The sequence below is a fragment of the Rhipicephalus sanguineus genome, chromosome 4 (genome assembly GCF_013339695.2).
Source record: "Rhipicephalus sanguineus isolate Rsan-2018 chromosome 4, BIME_Rsan_1.4, whole genome shotgun sequence".
In the NCBI taxonomy this organism is placed as follows: domain Eukaryota; kingdom Metazoa; phylum Arthropoda; class Arachnida; order Ixodida; family Ixodidae; genus Rhipicephalus; species Rhipicephalus sanguineus.
The window spans coordinates 82,397,298-82,415,428 of record NC_051179.1 but is presented as its reverse complement, the minus strand read 5'-3'; the positions used below and the strand labels follow the sequence as shown (position 1 = coordinate 82,415,428).

Sequence of the window (18,131 nt, the reverse complement as noted above, 5' to 3'; positions counted from 1 at the left end):
GCTTTTGAGACATGTAATGTTTCTTTTTTTTGCCATAGATATGCTTGATGGCAAGACAGTCCCTGTTGTTAAAGTGCAATGTTCATATGGATAATCTAGCATAAAGAATATATCATAATTAGTTTTATTTTATCATCGTTATCATGGCATGAGAGAAAGGGCTGGCAGTGGGAAGAGCAGATCATTGTGCATATATGCATTCTGAAACATTTCTGAAGAATAGCTAGGGCAACAATCTTGTGTTGTAACATGTATTTGAGACTGTATATTCGCTAGTGCCGCTATGCTGTTCAGATGGCATTAATTTTAATAAATAAGTAATGCATTAATTTTAATAAGTAAAAATAATGAGCTAAGGCAATCCAAATTGAGAGGTCATTTTCTCATCTCTTAGAGTCCTAGCGAGGAAACTATGAACACCAACATTAACTATTCTAATGGTGCTAACTTTAGGAGAATACATTTATCTTTTTGATGGATAACAGTTGCTGCTTATTAAGAAAGTAATCAGTAGGTTTTATAAGATCATTTTTACTTATATATGCGCATAGCCATGTTGAAACACAGTATGTGTGCTCAGTGCAAATGCAAAAGTGCATTAGCATACGATGTTTTATAATTAAAGTATGATCTTTTCATACATCATGCAGTGTGACTTCCATGACCTTTTTCTGTATAATACATTCATTAGCGAGATTGTTCACATCACATTTAGTGACCTTTGCAATGCTAGCTTCCATTCTTCATAGAGAGATGTAAAAGCTTGCCTTTTGCGGATTTGCTCAACTTTGGATTGTGACCTTTTTGCAACGGCAACATCACATGTGGACAAAATGTGGCTGCTAGCTTTTGGGCAACCTTCAGAAAAGCACTGTTTGGGACATGTTTTATGGTAAATATGCACCGTGTAATAGTACATGAAAACATCCTTTTCTGTTGTTTTTATTTGTTTGTTCAAAACAGCACCGTGCTTCCGGTACAACGCGCGTGCTGTTCAATGTGAGCCTTGATGGCAATGCCCGGAAGCTGATCACCGTGCAGTCGGCATTGGTGATCAAAAACAAGGTGGAGGTTGCAGTGGACCTGAAGCTAGAAACTGTTGGAGGTAGGTGGCAACGCTGTTATACTACGCCTAGCTTGCTACTGCAGTAGAGTTCTGTTAAGTGACTTTAGTTAATTGAGTATTTTTGTTTATTGATCTTGACGAAATGTTCTTCTTGGCACCTGTGCACTTATATGGGGCGTAGTAATGCATGATTACCAGTGTTAAGCGACAGGGATGAGATGAAGGAACGTGGCACCACGCTATACTTCAACTGAATTTTATTGCATTCAACATGCAACCGCATAACGTAAAAACCCGCTCATCACATGCACACAGTGACCCCGTTACGTATCACTGATGTCTAGCATGGTTTAATGTGGTCTTGTGTTTCTACTACTTGTCCTTGTTCCTTTGCACTAGTAATCATGTCTTGTTACACTTGATACCAACTAGCCGAACTGTCCACCTTAACTTCTATGGGTCAATTTGTTGGCCATTCTATAACGGTGTGACCAAAGCTACTTCGTAAATGTGATCTCTTGTGTCTCTGCCACAGTGCGGCCATACCAGATCTGCCTGCAGCCCAAGTGCACCACTGCGGTGCCCCTGCCGTACGTGTTTGCCGACATGTGGGTGCGGCCGACCATCTCCCTGATTGCCTACTCAGCCCTGGAGTGGCAACACGTCGCCACCAAGCAGCAGGGAGGCAGCTACTCCATCACATGCTGCCCGATACGCAACGACGCTGCCGTCTTCAGGTGCGCGCAAATCTCTGAAATGCACTTGCAATGTTTACCACGGCACTATTCATACGGCAGCATCATCATTCCCGGCAAAAGTAGTTTTTCTTTTTTTTTTTCAATTTTGACTGTTAAGCTTTATCAGACAACTTTTCAGTCGATTATACAACTTCTTGCAACCAAGAGCATGGGCTGTCAAGCACGTTTATTTAGTCTTGGCGTTGGCCCAGTACCCTCACAAGCATTTAACCACTTTGCAGTTATTCCAGCCAAGATGTATTTGCACGGTTTGGACATGTAGAAAGAGCACTTGTGGGAACAAATGCAGAGTAGGTCATGCATTTCAAAAACTTTTTTTGGTTCCTTAGGCTCCCATGTAATGAAAACTCTAGCCAGCTTCACGTGGTGGATCATCACCACGAAAGTATTTTAGTTAGGTTCCACGCAATGTATTTTAGATGTGAAGCATCTTATAGCGGAGTTCAATCCGGTGGTGGTGGTGGTGGTGGTGGTGTGCGGCATGACCACCCTTACTGCACATGTGCAAGCCCTCTCCACACACCTCCTCTCCCTCTCCACTCACCCTCTCCCATCCACCTCTCCACTTCCCATTTCCCCTTTCCCTCTCTCTCCCCTCCCCCTCTCCATTTCTCCTGTCCCCTTTGCCTCTCTCCCCTCCCCTCTCCACTCCCCCTCTGAAACGCGGGCTCTACATGCCGAAACGCTTCGCATCGCCTCAGGTCCCCTTTAGCGGGAGATGGTGTGATTTTTTTTTTTTTTAATGCTTTCATGTGAGAGTGTTTGCTAATCATTAGATGGCGTAATATTTTACTCCTTGGGAATTCTCCAGATTTGTTAAACTCGCATGAGTTCGTTATTTCTGTGAACATGTCCAGAGAAAATGTTGCCAACCCTTGAGTGCTTATGTCGTGAAAAACATGTACTAATTGCTTCCAGCGTTCTACTGAAAGATGCTTCCCAACGTAATCAGATGCTGCTAGGTTCAGTAATCAGCAGTTGCGAAAAAGAAACTTAAAAAAAAAATTCTGCGACAAGAAAGAAACCAGTGGACACAAGCGAAGTGGGTATGGGTGCTTTGTGGTATGTAACCATGACCATTATTTTCACAAGCCGAGAGGGACCAGACAGAGAACTGAAGATTTTTAAATCTATATACAGTGAAAGCTCGTTAATTCACACCTCATTAATTCGAAATTTTGGATAATTCGAAATGGTCGCCGCAGTCCGGTCCGCAGTGCATAGGAGACCATGTGTAAAACGATTCGTTAATTCGAACAGAAATTGCCGCCTCTACGGATAATTCGAAGCGCGCGCCGCCGAGCGTCATCATCGTCAAGCACTAGTGGAAGCTTTTACGGCCGAACGATAGGTGGCACGACCGGTTTTTTCGAGCTTCAAGTGGCCTCCGAGCAAAGGGCGAGCAAAGTATGGCCTCCAAAATCCAGGGAGAAATTTTTTTTTTCCGTAGCCCTCCCGCTATCTCAGCGCCTGGCGCCACTTGTATACGCGGGACCCGCGGGACGCTGAGGAGTCGGCGGAGTAGTCCTAGCAGCCCTAGGCCGCACCCGGCAGCGTCACTTTGTTCCTCGAGCACGTTGTTCGTTCACGCCGTCAAGCCGTCTTATTCCGCATCGAAGTTGCAAGATGCCGCGGGGAAACTACTGCGCGAAGACTGTCAAGGAGAAGGTGGAGATTTTGCGAGAGGTTGACCAAGGGAACTCGAGCAAATACGAAATTGCGAGGAAGCACGGCATACCTCCGAGCACGTTGTCAACCTACATACGCAACAGGACGGCCATTGAAAACGCCTATGAAGCCGAGGATTTTGGCGCCAGTCGAAAAAGGCTAAGGACAGCGAAGTTCCCGGAACTGGAGTCAGCTTTGATTATCTGGGTTAAAGAAATGAGAGCCCAGAGTATCGCATTGAGCGGCCCTATCATCATGGCCAAGGCAGCCGATTTTGCACTGCGCTTGGACATTGAAGACTTTGTCGCCTCCGAGGGATGGTTTCATCGTTTCAGGGAGCGGCACAATCTCGTATTCCGCACGTTATCCGGCGAGGCAAAGGAAGTGGACGCCGAAACATGCGCTACTTGGAGAAGCGACACCCTGCAGCAGTACTTGGAGAGCTACTCACCACAGGATGTGTTTAACGCTGACGAGACAGCGTTATTTTTCAAGTTGCAGCCAGACAAGACGATCACCTACAAGGGAGACAGCTGTGCCGGCGGCAAGCGCAGCAAAGAGCGTGTCACTGTTCTGGTCGCCGCAAATATGACCGGTACGGAAAAGGTCCCCCTTTTTGTGATTGGCAAAGCACTCAAGCCACGGTGCTTCAAAAACATTCGGTCACTGCCGACGGAGTACGCCGCAAACAAGAAAGCCTGGATGACAGGTGACCTATTCAGGAAGTGGCTACTGAAATTCGACAGGCGAATGGAACTGGGCGGCAGACGCATTCTTCTTGTCGTCGACAACTGTTCGGCGCACAAAGTCGACGTTGAGCTGAGAGCAACAAAGTTAATGCTCCTTCCAGCAAATACGACTGCGGCCCTACAGCCAATGGACCAGGGTGTGATAAGGAACATCAAGTCCTTTTATAGGCGTCACATGCTGGAGAGAATGATTTTGTGCGCGGGCGACAGGAAGGACTTCGGCATTACGCTGCTCACTGCCATGCACATGTTGGTGCGCGCATGGGAACAGGTGACCGCGACCACAATCGCAAACTGTTTCCGCCACAGTGGATTTGCAGCTGGAAATGCGCAGGATAGTTGTGACGTCGACGTGGACGGGGCTGAAGAGCTCATGCCAGTGGCATTGCGCGACACTCTTCGGGGCGTACGTTTTGCCGATTATGTTGAAGTTGACACCGGTGCATCGGTGTGTGGTGCCCTGACTGATGAGGACATTATCGCTCAAGTAGCCGGTGTGCAGCCTGTTGCTGAAGAGCCAGAAGGTGAGGAAGACGAAGATGACGAAGCGCCTGTGCGCCCGTCAGCTTCTGCGGTGATGGAGGCACTTAATGTGGCGCTTCTCTTCTTCAGCTTTGAAGAGGGTGAAGAGGATTCCCTGCGCCGCGTCCGCGCGCTGGAACAGAGAGCCGCAGCTGTGGCATTCAGAGAAAAGAAGCAGATGGTCATCACCGACTTTTTTGGCCAATAAATATTTTTCGTGCCCCCACCCCCGAAATCCGCCCATTTTTGCTCACTTTCATTATTTCGAATTTTGTTTAATTCGAAATTGCTCAGCGTTCCCGTGGAATTCGAATTAACGAGCTTTTACTGTACAGAACTTCTGTGAGATAGACACCCACTATGGTAGCTCAGCATGTAAGGTGTTATGTAAACTTGAGGTCATGGGTTCGATTCCCGGCCATGGCGGCTGCATTTTCATGGGGGCAAAGTGCAAAGAACACCTGTATGCTTAGATTTAAGCGCACGTTAAAGAACCCCAGGTGGTTGAAATTAATCCAGAGTGCCCCACTACAGTGGCGTGCCTCAAAATCATATTGTGGTTTTCGCACGTAAGACCTCAAAATTTAATTCATATTTCTTACAGCCTGTGAGTCGCTCTGGGATGCTAGACCCCGTAATTTTATTTCATTTTAGCTGTACTTAGCTAAATGCTCGGCCATTCACGACATGCTCAAGTTATCTCTCCGAGCAGATCAAAATATTATAGCGAACGCGAAATTTTACATTTGAGAGATTATAATGACTTACCCTTCTATGCTGAACATGAAGGCATTTCTGGAGACATAACGTTGGTGGGAAAGCTATTTGTCATATTTGCATTTCTGGTTCAAGTGCACAGATCTCAAGTAATCTTGAAACAAATTCTACTTTGTACTTCTCAAGGGTCTGTAGGTTGTGTCATGCTGAGCAGGAAGTAGATTTTTTTTCTTAGAGTAGCACTACCATTAAGGGTCGATAAATGCTGAAAGCAAATCTGCTTGTGATAGCAAAGCAGCCAGAATGGGCCGTCTCATTCCCCAGTGACATGACAAACTTCGCTATGCATATTGTCATGTGATCGTGACGGTGGAGAAGGCAGCAGTCAGGCTGTTATAGACGTGACTCTTTATTGGGTGAACTTGTGCCCAGGAAGTAAAATCTCAAAGTACAAGCAATACATGCTGTACACTGATAGCGGCGATCACAGTCATCGGCCATTGATAATCTGATCACCGGCAGAATGCATCGTCTTTTATACATCAGTGATTGAACATTCCATTATTATAACTGGAGCTCGCGAAAGCTCCCGAATACACTTGACTACTCGCGTCCTGTGCGTGATCTTAACAAAGCAATCTGAAACAATCGTAAAGCTTCCCAAACATGCAGCGTGGTCTGCAGCGAGCACTGCTAATAGTTTTTGTGGGTGAAACCTGATCACATCAAAATGAAGAAAAAAGGGTGCATGGCAATATGAATCTCTTGCCCCTTTCCCTCCCTGCCTCTTCCTTTTCAGCTATTTCTCTCTCTCTCTTGCCCTTTTCTTTTATATTAGTGAGCTTCAACTCCATTTGTGTTCCTTTATTATTTCTTTTCGTCATTTTGCAGGTTCTCAGTAGATGTGAAGCGTGAAAAGTACCCCGACAGAGACACTGTGTCAAGCAGCGTGCCGGGGCACACTATCAGCCTGCTTCCCCCCATCAGAATATACAACCTGCTGCCCTGCGAGCTGGACTACGTGGTCAACGAGGGCCAGTGCAGGGGCATCATCTCTGCACAGAAAAACCGGGCTCTCCACGAGGTACGACTCGCATCACAAGAGGCCTCATTGGAACGTGCAGTTCTGAATATGTGTGCTCATGTGTAGCATATCAGAAAAGGGGGAGTGCCACACTAGGTGCTACATTCATTCTAAATTTGGACCCGTAGTAGTGTTTTTGTGGCTATGACATTCTGCTGCTGACTGCAAGGTTGTGGGTTTGATTCCTTGTCATGGTGGCCACATTTCAAATGGCTTGAAGGTCTGGAATGGCATTCGCTTAAAAAAAAAGACGAATTCAAAGTTCCTAATCCAAAGCCCTTCAAAACAGTGTTGGTCATAGCTCTAGTGTTGCTTTGGTGCTTTTAAGTTCCATTGATCAGTCGATACAATCACGAATTTCACTTTCAACAAGGGTGTCTGTAATGATAGGTGGTGCTTAGAAGCTGCCATGGGCTATGCTGTTAAATACAGTAGAACCCTGCGGATACATCAGGCGGGCAAGAAAAAACGAATCACGTCGAAAATACGTTACTGGTGAAAGCGAATGGTCCGCATGAAGCAAACTGCAGTTGAATTTTTGCTGCTTTTTTGCTGACTAAAAATTGCAGCTTGGTGGCTGCGGCATTCTGTTGTGGAATATGATATTGCACATTCAGTTCGCAAATTCGCAGCTCTAAGAGCTGCATTTTAATGGTAGCAGAATGAAAAAAAATTTTCATGTACTATTTCTAGGCGTACGTTTCAAAATGTTCCTGCTGTTAGATTTAATCAAGTGCCCTTCGCTATAGCAGCACCTGTAGCGTAGTACTTGTAACTCAGAGATGTTAAAAACATCGTGTCTAAATAGATGGATGGATGTAGTATGTATTGTAAAGAAATCTCCTCATGTTGTTTTGATATCACGTAAGCAATTTCTTCTCAGAGTTCCTGCAAGGATATTTCTGTTTTGGCTGCACACAGTTGTAACTGAGCGATGGGGGTGCATTGCTCTCCTCCGCAGGTGAACACCGAGCAATACGTGATCGTTGGCTTCTCGCTGGAGAACTTCCGACAGTGCACCAGCCTGGTGATTCCACCTGGCTCGAGCAGCTTCTCCACGAGGCTGGAGACTCACGACACCGAGGGACGGCTTCTCGTGCTGCATGCCCGTGTCAGCGTCCTCCGTGCCAGGGCACTCAAGGTTAGGGCTGCTTGCTCCTTGTCTTAAATTGGCGGTCTACGTTTTCAGTTTCATTGAAGGAACGCTAAAGGCAAATTCAGTTGGCGATAATGTGTGCAATGCATGCACAGAATCCTTGGTGTCGCAAAGTCTGACACTGATGCTATATGATCTACTACTTCAGTGACTGACCGTTGGGGTTGGGCTTGCATAACATGACCAGCCAACTTTTGATTTTCCGGCAAAGTCTAATTTTAGGGCAATAACGAAAGTTTGACAGCATAGAAATGTAGGGGTGCCGGTCATGATCTTTAGTCAATATCAATTTTACCAAAAGTTTGATATTATTAGAGCCAAATTATTGGAAGTCTTTTGTATAGATGGAGTGGGATAATTTAGTAATTTAGTAGTTACCAGCGGTCAGCAACTTCACCATAACATAACACCTGTTTCTTCGATATAGGAGTTTTCTTTTGCTTGGCTGTTATATTGGCGATGACATTTTCATGCTCTCTTATCTCATTATATCATTTTCCTTTCCCATGTGCTTCTGAAACTGCAGGTGTATGTGTCAGTGCCTTACTGGATCATCAACCGCTCTGGCTTGCCGCTCATCTTCAAGCAAGAAGGAACTAACTCGGAATCTGCTGGCCAGTTTCCTGAGCACGAGCAGGCACGAAGCATGGTTCCTCTGCTCTTTTCCTTCGCAGACACGGAGGCATCCATGATGTGCGTACATACGCATTAACCCCTTTTGTACCAAAGATGAGTTGAGTTTGTCCTTGCATTTCTGGTAAACTGACCCAACGACAGTGATGTTTCCTTCTAGCAGTGCTTTAGAACATCAGAAATTTCAAGAAGTGTAAGAATCCACCATGTTGAGACTGTCGACTTGATTTCAGACTGCTCTCTGGGCGAACATGCCTCATGTTGTCGGTGCCGCCTTACCAGGTTATTTTCACATTTTGGCACATGAGCATTGTGATTAAGAAACTTGTAGGTATCTCCTTTAATTCATGCAAAGTGGTGTTACCCTATAAACCTAGAATAGAAGCAAAAGAGACTAAATAGACAGATAGATGTGAAACCACTCTATTTGGCTTTATGTAGCTACCTTGCGTGAATCAGACCTTTCATTTGGCAGCCTGTACATCTTCCAGTCTTTTTACTGTCTAGTCTCGTTTTCAGCACTGTTTTAACAGATTATGTGCTTTCTAAGATCTGTCAATGTGAAGGAAACGAATGTCCAATGAAAGTGTGCCTGACTTGGACCTTTCTTCACTTGATTGGCTTGTCGTGCAGGTGCAGCATGAGGGTGGGAACAGAGCTTCACCCACGCAGCTTCCCCCAGTGGTGCACGTGTTTCTCCCTCGAAAAGGGCATCAAGGTGCGACGTCTCATGGTGTCTCCAAACGATGCCCGGCCAGACTGGTAGGTTTGTTTGCTTTGCCTCTTTAAATTCCAAGGAATTAGAGACCTCTTTGCAAGAGGAAAGCTCGGAAAAAGCGTCCTCGCGTCGTCTATCTACGGTACCAGTGCCACCTAATGTAAAAAACGAAAATGAAAATGGAAAAATATATTAATAAGAACCAAACTTAACACAAGTTAGGAATAAATGAAAAAAAAAAAAGAATTGGCTGCGTATTTGCGTGCCTTGCTGCAAATGTCGTTGAAAGACTATAGTCTTCTGCCGGCTGTTTCTGCACCGTTTCAGCACAGCCTAAGAAACACTGGGTCTTTAGAGTTACGTATCTATGTATTTTCTAGTAAAGGAACACACCACCTAATACTTACGTAATGATGTTACACCTCAGATATGCGTAATATTTGCTTTTTGATCGACAATGTTCACAAGTATGAACGCAGCTACCAGTTCAAGATGACTGGGTGTTCAGCAAGTGCTTAAACTTTGGCCGGGTGGCTGAATCGTGTGACAGACAGACAGACAGACCAAAATTTCTGCATTTAAGTATCCCAAGAAAGACTATAGTCTTTAAAAAATGAAGGGAAAAGGTTGAAGATTGGAAGTTTCCACACGATTTAACACAGCCTGTTGCTCAGAAACCCAATACCATAACCATTACGTCATTGAAGCATGTGTTGGCAGGGTGAATGAAATGCCTTAAAAATGTCCCGCATGCATGCTAGTGTGTTAAAACAATTTCTTTTGCTTTTTTTGCAGGCATTTTTTTTTCTGCAAGCATGGGTTGCATAGGTGAACACTGCGTCTTCATATTCACCAATGAGGAACACCTAATTTAATTTTTAAAGCGGAGGCATTCTGTGCAGCATGTGGTACCCATGCAGATAATTTTGGTTTTTCTCGCTGCTGTGTGTCATGACCTGTTAGTGCAGCTATTATTTATCTGTGCTGCACATAACTGCAGATATCTACTGCGCATGTGCAATGCCAAGGGAATCAGTAGAACTGTTTTGATGGGTACAAGCCTGTACTAAGAAAATCAGGTCCTAAAGCCTTTGAAAGCAACAATGTTGTGATGCTACGCTGAATGCCATTGTTGCAGGGTGTACACAATAGGAGTGGAGATTCGACAAGGGCGTGGCAACTACATGTGCACCAACTACGTTGTGCTCTCGCCAAGATTCCTGATTGACAACCAGAGCAGCTCTGTCGTTCAGATTGCCCAAAGGTTTGCCATCAAGGAGCTGGTGAGTGATACTAAAAAGAATGTTGTGCTCTTCCTCTTATAATGGAAATGAAGCATTTGAAAACTTTATTTGGAAACACATACGTCTTTCCCAACCTTTAACGGCTCTGTGCTCGTTTGTCACATCCCAGTTTCATATTGTAAACTACTTGCACTAGGTGAAATTTTTTTCACGGCATTGGCATGAGCTTTTTAATACTTATTTCTTGAATTTGTCACTTGTTTAAAATGAGGAGATTTGTGTGACAAATGTTTCTAGGTAATTAATTTGTACAATGGCATTTGACCTGTTTAGTGTCTGAGCAAAACCATACATTCTAGTTAGAGCACAAACTGCCAGTCATTGTTGTAAGCTTTCGAACTTAACACATAATTGAAGCAAACTTTCCCGTGTTTTAGTCCACGCATTGATTCCAGAGAAAGTGTTCCTCTGACCAAGCACTTGCTATGGCCTTATTGAGGATAGCAAGAGAGTGTGCTAGTTGGCATTAGTTTGTTGAGGGTGTCAAATGCAACTAAAGGGCACAAAAAAAGCGTAAGAGACTAGGACGACAGTGAGCTCTGTCTACAGTGGTTGTTACAACTCTGTAGACGGAGCTTTTGTGGTTGTTAGTTGCATTTGGAACATTAGAAGTTCAAGGTATATTTGTATAAAGATGAGCACTGAAGTGGTGTGGAAAGAACAGATGGATATAGAAAAGACCTTTGGGTCTCTTCTTTCTGTATCACTTCAGCGCTCATCATTGTACAACTGTCGCACCAACTAGCTCTGTGAATAACCTTCCCAAAGCTGACAGTAATCTCGTTGACTCGCCTGTTGTTTGTATCATTTAGTCACCGCCATAACAAAGAAATCAGTTTGTCAGACTGAAACTGTCTGGATACACATTCTCACTGCAGTTAAACTCGTCTGGGTCACTACCTTTATTCTTACTGAACATTACAGTGCACATTTAGTTCACAGGCATGCCATCACTGCCTGTTATGGAGAGGCTGGCTTTCGTGCAAGACTTAGTGCTTTGTGGCTGAGGTTGGGGAGGATTCACATACTATATATGGAGTATGGTTATAACTTCAGTGTAATGCATCTTTGTTTGATTGTAATGCATTGTATGCATTACAGTCAAACACGTTTATCCTCCATAGCATGTAATTCCAGTCAGATTCAGTGCCTCATTTCACAGCATCTGCCAAAACAGCGCAGTGTCATCAACATGATTATTTCCAATTATGTTTATCAGTCAGGAGAACCACACTTGCAGGAATGCAGTTTGACACAGTGTTTGATATACCAAAAGTGGTGGCGGCAGTTTTCGATACATGTGTTATTCAGAGCTATGCCTTTTGCATGGGAGTTCTTAGGCAACTTATGACCGCTTGATGTAGGCAATAATTCTATGAGTTAGGCTTGATATGTACAAGTTTGACTGTATGTTTGCACGAATGCGGCATATTGGCATCGTGCACCAGTTAGCAAAACTTTGCTTTTCTTCATTATGTGTTGCAACCTTTTATGTGTGCCTTGCCTTCCAGCATCAGCACAGGCATCACATCTCTTTGGCAAAGCCAAAGTCCAGCCTTCCATTCCACTGGCCTCGGGTGGACCTCGACAACCTACTGTGCGTGCGGCTTGTGGACATGCCAGGCTGCCTCTGGTCTGGTGGCTTCAAGATTGACGAGCTGAACTCCTTTCACATTCACATGAGGCAGGTCTCATTCAGGACAAAAAGGGCTTTGAAAAAAAGTTCTGATCATAGTGGGGTGCAGTTTTTGTCATGCCAACTTCTTGAAATTCAAGAAGTTCACATGACAAATATGTACTGCACCCCACTACAATCAGGATGTTCTGAGATATGTCTGCTCAAGGTCATGATGATAAATGTAGAGTGTAGCTAATAATTGTTGGTTTGAAAGTGTGTTGCTTTCAGCAAAGGGACATGCAAACAAATCAGAAGCGCACTTATTAAACCTTCGTACAAAAATGTCAATTAGCTAAACGAAATGGGAGAAAGAGAGCATGTTGTGGAGTCGGGGAAGATTTGACTCGCCATGCAAGAATATTGTGTAAATGTTTGCCCATTGGCGCCCGAGTCATCACTGGTGCATGTCCCGCAGATCGCACCCACAAGTACGCCGTTAGTCTGCAAGCGACACCCCCTGAAAGCCAAAAGCAGGAAACAAGTTGTTCCCCTTGTGCCTGAGTATCCTCATTTGTCACGTGGTTGTAGGATCAAAGCACTTGTGCCATTGTCGTGTGTGTGCTGCGGGGGAAGCCAGATTCTGGGAGACGCTAGCCATGTACAGTCGAACCCGGGTATATCGAACTCGCCAAAAAACGTTTATTAGTTCGATATATGGCATAATTCGATATAGGCCCGCTATAGGATTTGACACAAAGGCACATAACAATAAGAAAAGTACTTTATTAATATGGTGGCTTACTTGCGTGCCCTACTTTGGAACAAAATAGTCCTGGATTTTCTTCAGTGTCAACGACTTCGCTGCCTGTGACAGCACGCACGCCTCCACGTTGTCCAACGAGTCGGAGCAGCTGAGGCCGCAACCTTCCACATTCACGCAATAGCGCCGGACCAACGCAAGTGCACTAATCACTTCTGAGGATGTAGGCAATGGGCCATCGTCAATTTCCTTATTGCTGTCGCTTTGGCTCGGGGTCGGCACGACGTCTGCAACGTAGTCCTCATCTTGTAGCTGACCAATGATAACGACATCATCGTCCGCACTGACGAACTCGTCGAATGTCGATCCGTCGATAGCTCCCGGGAACTCTGCCAGCTCGCTCCAAACTTCGGCGGAAACACCTGCGGTGTCTTCAGTGCCGTCATCGGAATTTGGGGTGTCATTACCAGGCATGCGGAAGCCGGCATGCCTAAAGCAGTTCTGGATCATCTCCTTCGTGACATCTGCCCACGATCTACTCAACATAGAAAGAGCTCGACCCGATTTATGATTTCGAGTTTCACGGCGAACGGCAAATTCTGCCTCTTTGCACAAGCCATGATGACAGCGCGCCAATAAAGTTCACAGAGCACCAACAGGCAACACCACCAGCACGGACCGCGCTGAATGAGGACTCGAGGAAAACAGGCAGCAGCAGGCACACAAGCATAAAGAAAGAAAAAATGGCGCTCACTTCTACCGCCTCCGCGCCTCGGAGAAAGCACGACGGCCTCTGATTGGCTGTAAGCGCTGCGAGCGGGCCAGGATCATTTCTTGCAGGGGGGTGTTCGCCGTGCACAACCGGATCTAAACCACTTTTTCTAGGGTGGCGCCGGCAGTTTTCCCTGCCACCGCGAGGGAAAGCCAACTTGCTGGGGCACTTTTGAGGCACATGGAGTTTGATATATCGGTTGTCGTTGCTATTTTCGTTCGATGTAACAGTAACTTTTGCTATATATTCTCAATGTAAATTTACCGTGTTTAGAAATTGTTCGATATACGAGATAATTTGATATAAACGGGTTCGATATAGTCGGGCTCGACTGTAGTGAAAATGCAGGCAAGTGTGTCACTCAAGTCAGTTACTACGTCGACAGCATTGAGATTAGCTTTCTTGCAAACTGAGGTCACCTGTTGCTTGAGCTCTACACATCTTCAAGTGCTTAATTAAGAGGAAAAATTACGTTGCATTTCGTTTAAATGTGGTTTTCTGGCTACGAGTACTAGGAACGTTGCCTTTCAAGCTGATAATTTCACTTGAAAGGAGTGTGACATTACACACGTGCAAGCAGATGCCTCTTTTTTAGATGCAAAGAAGCTTATGGCGGGGGCTATGTCTGTCCCTCCCGCGTCCGGCATCCACCCCCCACTGCGCATGCGCGTCTCCTCCCGCTCTCTCTCCTCTCCTACGCTCCCCCCTCTCTCCCCTCCCGTGGCGTCCACACCCCAACAGCGCATGCACATCCCCTCCCCCTCTCTCCTCTCCTACGCTCTGCCCTCTCTCCCCTCCCGTGACATCCAAACCCCTACAGCGCATGCGCGTCCCCTCCCCCCTCTCTCCTACGCTCCCCCCTTTCTCTCCTCTAGGAATCCTCTACTCTACGGAGCAGCGCACACAACAGGTGGTGCGACAGCTGGATACTCGGCGGGGGGCACCACAGTAGTTCCGTGGTATGAAAATGACGGAGCGCGCGCTTCGTTCTCCCCTGCGCAATGCCGCGATGAACGCCAGCGTCAGCGCCGCCGCCAGTGTCAGCGTTAGCGCCAGCGCAAGCTCTCAATAAAGTACACGATCTCCCGCTCAAGCGAACCATCTCCCCGCTGCTTCGCATCCACACATGGTTCCCTTTAGCAGGAGATGGTGTAAGTTTTTTGTGTTTAATGGTTCCAATGAAGCTGATTTGGAGTTAATGTGTTTACATATTTCAGGGATGATCTGGGCAGGTCCCACTTCCTTCGAGTGGAGGTGATCCTGAAAGGTGCGACGTTCTTCATCATCTTCATGGACTGTGCCAAGATCCCACCACCACTGCGTGTTGACAATCAGTCGGAAGTTCCTATCACTTTCCATCAGACGCACGTTGGCAACGAACTGCTCAGGGCCACTGTCAAGGCACACACCTCAGGTACCGAAAGCTTGCATGACCTACTTCGTTTGCTGTGACCGTTCTAAAGCGTTTGATGCAAAATGTGTGGCACTACTCTGTCAAAAGATAGTAAATAACAGGAGCGTTCTCGTTAAGCAAGAGTCAAGCAAGTAATGTTATCGCAAAGCAATTCCTGGCCACCACGGCTGCAATACGATGAGGAGAAATGCAGAAAAACATGGTTACCTGCATTTAGGTGCAGGTCATCCAAATCTAGGTGGTAAAAAAATTGGTCATAACTACTGTGTTGCTTTGAGATATTAAATTCTGCATATTAGTTAAATTAGAATGATCTAAATTAAAGGTGTTGCAAATCTAGGAAACTGTAACATGTACAGCAAAGCATCCTGCTTGACAATAATGAAGACATGTTAAAGTGTATGCTTAAGAAAAAAGTAATGCAAAAGTATTATGAAAAAGTATACCGAGAGGTCATTGGATGTAACTGATATTGAAAGTACTATGTATATGAGTTTGAATTCCTTAAATGAGCAAATTAATTTTTAGCACATTGTTCATTAAAACTTCATTATTAGGTAATACTTTCTTAATCTAAATGACTCCTGCAGTTCCCTATGCCTGGGACGAGCCCACACTGCCCCCGCACATCACAGTCACAGCACCAGGAGGGATGAGCGAGACGTACGACATGACCATTTTCAGAGCTGGCAAGAAGCTCTACTACGAGAACTTCTTCTACATCGCTTTCTCGGGGACATTCTTAGAGTGAGTGCAGTGTTAATTTCCCGGGAGCTGCATGTACCGCGTTGTTAGCTGCCTGTCTTTATGCTTTGGTGCTTCACTTTAGCTTACCCATCAAATCTTTCTGTGTAAGGGGCATGACTCACAAACACTTTGCAGCTGATGGTCTGCTAATGCTGAGATAATAAAACAGCAATGCAGAACTCTGTTGTGGGCTCCTGCATGAATGCTATCGTATGCAATTTACATAGGTATGCAATGGTGGAACTGCTGTCACATTTGCTCCAGACTGCTACAAAAAGCAAATCTTGCTACATGCTACTGCAAAAAGCTTCATTTTGGCAGCTGTTGCTCCAACCTGCTCTGAAGACTCCTAATAATCTTTGTGAATAATCTTTGTGCCATCCTTTGTGCCATTCTTTGTGCCAAACTTATTTATTTGTTCCAGACCGAGGGCCATGGTGAAAGTTCAGCCGGGTTCAAAAGATGTCAAGTGTCAGGAGCTGGTTCTTGACGTTCCTCAAGGGACCCGCGTTGTCATTAACAAGAAGGTATGTATTAGTCAAGCTTGTGACTTGTATTTTGCTGTTTTAGCACCTACTTAAATATCAGCCCTGATGTTATTTCCTCCGTAGAAGGGGCCTCAGTGTCATCAAGCACTGAAAGTTGTGCTCTAGCGATAATATGCAGCATAGAATTTCACGTTGCCAAACCACAGCATAGACCGCTTATAACGTAAGTCGCCGGAGTCGCGAATATCCGCACTATAAGCAGTACCACACTATAACCAAAACAACATTTTTGAAAGGTTGCACGTGTGCAAAACATGACCAACAGGCAGGCATGCGACTGGGACGTAAGTTTGCATCTGCTTACATTTGAAAATGTTGAACGGTTAGCGTCCGCGGACCTGCGGTGCCAACATAACGAATGCGGAAAAAAAAAATCGCCGCAGTAACACACTGTGCGTGCGCAATGTCGAAAACGGTGGCGACCACAAACCAGCACTCGAGTGTTTCACACGCACGCCCGCGTTTTCGTTAAAGATGTAAGTCACGCCTTCTAAATGCAACAACTGCAAAATGTTTCATTGACTCGGCACCAAACCGCAACTTCTGTAGTCCGCGGCCACCGACATGGCAGCTAGCGCTTGTTAGGCATGGCATGCGCGTTGCAACTTGGCATGCCGTCGCGAGAAGCTTGCCCTAGACAACACGGAGATCGGGCATAGAAGAGATTGCACTCATGAGCTAAACCGAGGGCATCACGCATGAAACAAAGTTTCGGTTCGTGGTCAGGAGAGCAGCCGCGGCAACTATCCTGAAAAAGCATTTCAAGCTTGTAAGTCTGCCTGTTGATGACAAAGGTGAAAGCTCAATGGCGTCTCAAAGCATCGAGGTTGCACGCGCGATATCTGCACTCTACGACGAAGCAACTATTTTCCCGACAAACAGCGGTAACGCGCTCTCGATGCGGTCGCGGGCGCCCGTACGTAGCGGGGCGCGTCAAAGGCTTTTCCGTCGACCACGCAACCTCTCCCCCTCCTCACACCACGCACCCGCGCCGGGCTGCTGCCTCCATGTGGCTGCCTCCCACCACCATTTCTCCATTCCTTTTTTTTTTCTCCCCCCGCTCTTGTTCGTTCGTTCCGCGTCCCCTCCTCCTTCGTAACGCCGTCGCCGCGCTCTCCCTCGCCGGCTCATCTCCGCTGAGAAGCATGCTCGCTCCATTGCATCTCTGAGAACGTTCCGGCAGCCGCATTATAACCGGTATTTCATCTCGGGGGACTGCACAATAAGCGGTATGCGTATACATGGAGTTCTATGGGAGGGTAAACGACCGCATTATAGCCGGTACTGCACTGTAAGCGGTTACGTTATAAATGGTCTATGCTGTATTATTTATGTTAAATGGATGTGTTTTTTTACTGTGTTGTGTGGATTGTTGTGTTTATTTGTATGGACACTCTGTATGCCATGGTGTATGCACATAGTGTATGCACAAGCCAAAAAAGTTGGGCCTTGAAGTGGAGGAGCTACACAGAGGCCAGTGAGCCAAGTGAAGGTACCGTAGAGACCAGCATGAAAGAGCGGTTGCATTCAGCGTTACCTTGTTTTTGCCTTGAAATCAAGACAGTGTGGAGTGGCAGGTTTTTTAACTGAACTGCCAGGCATCTCGTGTTATGCTTTTGCACTGACTCCTCCTCAAGTCCTTATTAACCATTTCAGTGTTTAATAGCTCGTGCTATTAGGAAACTCAAGCATCACGAACAGCCGTTTCCACCTTGTGATTGCATACAGAAAGTCACTGTTGTGGCTTGTGCTTATGCCAGCCGAGAGAATAACATTGCAGCGGTACCTACATGCAAAGAGAGCATCTGTTTGTTTTTGAATGCAGTAATACTGTTACCAAAGGTGTTTGACACCAATGGCTTACCAGGAAGTGGTGGGCACAGAAGCAACACATTTA

General features: G+C 45.8%; 2 protein-coding genes across 3 annotated transcripts in view; one reads left to right on the top strand and one right to left on the bottom strand.

The window, feature by feature from the left end:
- The window catches only part of LOC119390336 (cytochrome c oxidase subunit 6A2, mitochondrial), a 673,327-nt gene that overhangs the window by 202,071 nt on the left and 453,125 nt on the right, over window positions 1-18,131 (bottom strand). The window lies entirely within an intron of this gene.
- LOC119390329 (intermembrane lipid transfer protein VPS13D) overlaps window positions 1-18,131 on the top strand; it is a 128,362-nt gene that overhangs the window by 85,226 nt on the left and 25,005 nt on the right. Inside the window, exons 57-67 of the mRNA XM_037657927.2 lie at window positions 964-1,105; window positions 1,602-1,803; window positions 6,372-6,564; window positions 7,526-7,705; window positions 8,247-8,413; window positions 8,987-9,115; window positions 10,210-10,354; window positions 11,887-12,059; window positions 14,743-14,939; window positions 15,530-15,686; window positions 16,111-16,213. Of these exons, the coding sequence (XP_037513855.1) occupies window positions 964-1,105; window positions 1,602-1,803; window positions 6,372-6,564; window positions 7,526-7,705; window positions 8,247-8,413; window positions 8,987-9,115; window positions 10,210-10,354; window positions 11,887-12,059; window positions 14,743-14,939; window positions 15,530-15,686; window positions 16,111-16,213 (1,788 nt within the window). The remainder of the gene's footprint in view (window positions 1-963; window positions 1,106-1,601; window positions 1,804-6,371; window positions 6,565-7,525; window positions 7,706-8,246; window positions 8,414-8,986; window positions 9,116-10,209; window positions 10,355-11,886; window positions 12,060-14,742; window positions 14,940-15,529; window positions 15,687-16,110; window positions 16,214-18,131) is intronic.